Source organism: Bison bison, unplaced genomic scaffold (genome assembly GCF_000754665.1).
Source record: "Bison bison bison isolate TAMUID 2011002044 unplaced genomic scaffold, Bison_UMD1.0 scf7180017864040, whole genome shotgun sequence".
Classification (NCBI taxonomy): domain Eukaryota; kingdom Metazoa; phylum Chordata; class Mammalia; order Artiodactyla; family Bovidae; genus Bison; species Bison bison.
The window spans coordinates 6,115,397-6,120,757 of record NW_011494612.1 but is presented as its reverse complement, the minus strand read 5'-3'; the positions used below and the strand labels follow the sequence as shown (position 1 = coordinate 6,120,757).

The 5,361-nt window shown below is 36.8% G+C and overlaps 1 protein-coding gene across 5 annotated transcripts in view; it reads right to left on the bottom strand.

Annotated features, from left to right (window-relative positions):
- The window catches only part of FNDC3B (fibronectin type III domain containing 3B), a 359,396-nt gene that overhangs the window by 153,212 nt on the left and 200,823 nt on the right, over nt 1-5,361 (bottom strand). For all 5 annotated transcript variants that reach the window (XM_010835255.1, XM_010835260.1, XM_010835258.1 and 2 more), the window contains one exon: nt 915-1,158. In XM_010835255.1, the coding sequence (XP_010833557.1) occupies nt 915-1,158 (244 nt within the window). The remainder of the gene's footprint in view (nt 1-914; nt 1,159-5,361) is intronic.

Genomic DNA, 5,361 nt, shown 5'->3' with positions numbered 1-5,361 from the left:
ATAATATATATTATATATATTTATATATATAGCCATATATATGTATAAAATCAATGAAAGTAACGTAATAACAGCCTCTAAAACAAGAAGACATTTCTCATGTACTTTATCTGTAAACCAACATAATAAATGTTTGAAGCAATTCATAGTCAGACACAGAAGAAAGTTACTTTGCAAAGTTCTCGTGTTTAAAGTCTAATTTTACCCTCACTTATCTGGTTTCTTAGTATCCATTTTGACAGAGAAGGGCTTCAGACTAAACCAATACCAAGGCCAAAACTAACAAGACATAATGCCGGTATCTCTGAGGCCCTTTTCATTTCAAGGTAAGTATCTGCCTAACAAACAGTGAAACTGTGGCTGCACTCATAGCTATTCTCAAACTAAAAACAGCATTCAGGAAGACCATGTCAACAGTGAGAGGATTTTGAGTTCTGCCAAGATTGCAAAAGAGCATCCAAGAAACTCAAAGGTTACTGAGACCTCACAGTCTTCTATCATTGGAAATGCGGCACAAAATCCTTAGTAAGTTCCCTTCCACTGCTCGACCATATGGATGCCTAAGAACTAATGTGCTCCAGCTCTGTCTCAGGCCACTCTCATATAAAAGTATGTTAATAGGACATGGAAACATATGATAGATTACTGCCTCTTTTCTGAAATGAGAAGTGGCTTGCCCACAACCTGCACTCTGAGGGATGGGATGGGGACAGAATTTGAAAACAATATAAAGAAAGAGTCTCAAGATACAACCGAGGACAAAGAAAGCTAGGAATTTCTGATGAGCTTTACACAGCAGATGGAGCCTCCTCTACCATGCTTATTACAGAAGAAGCAAAGGCTCTCTGGCTCTCTAAAGCTACTTTAGTTTTGTAACCAGTTCCAACAGCTCAAGATGCCAGCAATCTACTCACCTTGCTCGCTGTATATTGTGGGAGGAAGATGATGCTGAGGGAAGAACTGAGGTGGCATATCTCCAGGTCCAGTAACAGGTGGGTAGTATGCTGTGTGTGAGTTATGGATGAAATGCGGGTGGTGAGTCAGGTAGGGGGGTAGATGATGGGTTGGAGACATGGCCGAGGGGTAGCTTGGAGGGTAACACTCAGGAGATTGGGGTGTGACCACCACCCGGCGGACTCCAGTATTGTCTTCAATCACCTAGGGAAAACAACAAAAAGAATATTGTATGTATTATTAGCAAATATTCTGTGAGTACAGAGTACTTCCCTCCTTAACTTTAATCTTCTCTTCTCCATAGTGGGGAAAAAGAGTGCATGTTGAATTCCGGTTCTCTAATTCAACTAGTTGGGCTTCCCTGGTGGCTCAGTGGTAAAGAATCCACCTGCAAGGCAGGAGACCTAGGTTCAATTCCTGGATCAGGAAGACCCCTGGAGAAGGAAACGGCAACCTACTCCACTATTCTCACCTGGAAAATTCCATAGACAGAGGAGTTTGGTGGGCTATAGTTAATGGAGTCATGAAGAGTCGGATAAGATTTAGTGACTAAACAACAACAAAAAAATTCAACTAGTAAAATAAATTTTAGAAATAACATTATTCAGCTGGCAGTTTTCCTGAAAGAAGAGACATTCTGGGTCACATAAATATGCTTTAGAGGTCTGAGCTTTCATTATCTGCCCAACAACACCCAACCCCACACCTGCTTTAGCAAGTATGGTACCATGACACTGGAGCTTTAAGAAACTAAGAGAGGTTGGCTTTACAAACTATAGCCTCAGAAACTATAATAGTACTGAAAGGTCATTTAATCTGGAACCAAGTTTGTGGATGAAATGAGGGTATCCTCACCTATTAAACACTTGAGCAATCCCAAATTAAGAAGGACACCTTTTGTTCCCAAGATGTCCAGATGATGCCGTAGGGGTTGTGAAGGAGACATTATGACCAGGGGCTGCTATGGGCAGAATGAGCCAATCAATATTCTATCCATACTTTCTTTAAATGATTTTTTAAAAAGTCAACCAAGGAAAGTAACGCAAGGCAGTATGATGCTGGTATTTATTGGCTCTGTGGCCAACTGCACGCTACCTGCTCTAGGAGCAAATAGTTTTGTTGAGATGCAAGACATGAAATAACGCAACAGAAACCGTAATCCAAAGGCAAAGCTGAGGGGTACAGAGAACAAGAGCATGAAATGGCAGAATCAGAGGTGGCTTCAGGGACCTCACAGAACTGGTAGGGGGGGGACAGGTAAAAGCCTGTGAGCCCTGTGTGAGGGCCCTGCAAAGAAGGGCACAATGACAGCTCAAGAGTGAATGCGGAACCTGGGACCGGGCTTCCAAAGAGACCAGGTGGGCTGAAGAAGCTTAAGACAATCAGGCACATCCACTGACAGAAAGTTCTGCTTAAAACAACAACAGAACTGAAAATTAAACTTGTATATTGAAATAGATTTCTCATTACACCTTAGGAGGCTGATTAGGGGCCAAAATAAAATGACTTAATCATGTCTAAAAACATTCTAATAAAAAAAAATTATACTAAGCTTTGCTTTTTAAAGTACTGCTTGAGACAAAATGACGTTTATCAACATTACTAGTCTGTACTTTAATGTACAAAACAGGTTTAATTTTAATTAATATCCATTAATCTTTATGTTAAAAAAATAAAAATCTTTGTTTATTAATGAACTGATTAACATGACTTCAGGATTTACTATGTTAATAGCTCATTAATAAAGCAACATTAACTCCATCAAATTAAGATTCTGAGTCATACTCCCTACTAAAGCTCAGGATGTAGCTTTTTACATATTCTTTATTAAATATAACCTCTTCCAGGCCTTGGCAAGCCAATCACATTAGCCTTATTTAGGTTGCTAAGTTATAGATATATGTGAAATGGTGCTTAAACCATGACACCACAAATTCTCTAATGTATACACTAATAATTATCAAAGCATCTTTTTTTTTAAGTATAGTTGATTTGCAATGTTGTATTAGATTCATGTATACAACAAAGTGATTCAGTTATACAGTGTATGAATCTATGAATACATATGTGTGTTGGTCGCTCAGTCATGTCCAACTCTTTAAGATTTCATGGACTATAGCCCACCAGACTCCTTTGTTCATGGACTTCTATAGGCAAGAATACTGGAGTGACTAGCCACCCCCTTTTCCAGGGGATCTTCCTGACCCAGGGATCAAACTTGAGTCTCCCAGACTGTAGGCAGATGCATAACCATATGAACCACCATGGAAGCACAGTATATATACATTCTTTTTCCCTACAGTTTATTACAGAATATTGAATATAGTTCCTAGTGCCATACAGTAGGATCTTGTTTATTTTATAGATAGTAGTTTGTTATCTGCTGATCCCAAAATCCTCATTCATCTCCCTTCATCCTGTCACTTCCCCCTTTTTGTAACTACAAGTTTGTTTTTTATGTTTGAGTCTGCTTCTGTTTTATACATAAGTTCATTTGTATCCTATTTTAGATTGCACATGTAAGTGATATCATGTATCTGTCCTCTCTTTCTGGCCTACTGCACTTAGTATGATAATCTCTAGGTCCATCTATATTGGTGCAAATGACATTATTTCATTGTTTATGGCTGAAGAGTATTTCATGGTATGTATGTGTATGTGTATACATACATTACATTTTCTTCATCCGTTCATCAGTGAATGGACATTTAGGTGGTTTCCATGTCCTGGCTACTGTAAATAGTGCTACTATGTACATTGGGGTGCATGTTATTTTCTCGAATTACGAGTTTTCTCCAAATATATGCCCAGGAACAGGATTGCTGGATCATACGGCAACTCCATTTTTAGTTTTTTAAGGAATCATCCATTCTATTTTCCATATTGACTGAACCAATTTACATTCCCACCAACAGCGTAGGAGAGTTCTCTTTTCTCCTCACCCTCGCTAGCATTTGTTATTTGTAGACTTTTTAATGATGGTCATTCTGACCAGTGTGAGGTGATACTTTTTTTATAGTTCTGATTTGCATTTCTCTAATAATTAGTGACGCTGAGCATCTTTTCATGGGCCTTTTGGCCATCTGTATGTCTTTGGAGAAGAGTCTATTTAGGTCTTCTCCCCCTTTTTTAAAATTGGTTTCCTTTCTTTGGAAATTAAGCTTAGATCACATCATTTTCAAATATTTTCTCCCCTTTCACAGATTGTCCTTGCGTTTTGTTTATGGTTTCCTCTGCTGTGCAAAAAGCTTGTGAGTTTGATTAGGTTCCATTTATTTATTTCAAGCATCTTCTATTTTGTCTAAAACGCAGAGCATGAATATGGTAGCACATTCTGTACAATTTTAGTATAAATATGGGTTTTTCTTACCATCTGATATCAACATGTATTTATTCTATAGTGTCTTTTTTCCTTCTACCTTGCCCCTAGCTATTAAGAAAAGAGTAGGGCATATATTCTAGATGTCCCTCTTTCATGAAATCTTGATTCAGTCCTGTGCTAGACAATGGAAGGTCCACAGAAGCAAAGTATTTGTTTCTAGAAACTTACAACCTTCCTTATTTCAGTCAATGTAAAACTTAGAATGATCAAGCAGCCCATACAGACTTGACTGAGGTAGTAAAAGAACAGAGCTCTTACTAAATGTGAAGAACAACCCCGGGCTGGTAAACAGGGGTAGTTAGAAGGAAGAGAAATAATTTTCATTTTATCATATAGTTTTTGACTTGTAAAAGCACTTAAAAAAAAAAACACAACAAATTAAGCAAACAGCACTAACAAAAGTAAGAATTCTAGTCAAGGCAGGGAAAAGAAAAAGTAAAAGAAAACAGATGGAACATTATCTTTTTACTACTATATAAGAATAAATATTTCCACTAACTACAAAAATTAATAAATCTGAAGTATAAATTACTTTTCTTCACCAAAAAATGGATTTCCAATTAGAGAAGTAGCTTTTTGAAACCACAAATTGCTGGCATATATGAAAACTGTTTCATAGCCCCATTTTTAATTATCTTAAATTATTCTGTGGTGTTTGTGAAAAAAGTCTATTTACATGTACATGTGAAATGGGATACTTTTATAATGGGATACTCCCTTAACCAATCAAGGTCTTACGACTAAAAATATTTTTAAGAAATGGAATATTCTGAAATAAGTAAAAATAAAAATAAATTGTGCTAAATATTTTATTTATTGTTCTTCTATAACACAAACTGTAACATATTTAGTTACCAGATCAGTTTTGAGATCTATGTCTCAGAAAATTAGGCCTATGTTCCTCCAAAGAATAAGAAAGTCTGAGGAGCAAAAATAATGCACAATATAATAAGCAACTCAGGGAATGGTGGCCTTATAAATATTTTGGTTTATAAAGAAATATATTACTATAGCAGAAGAATATA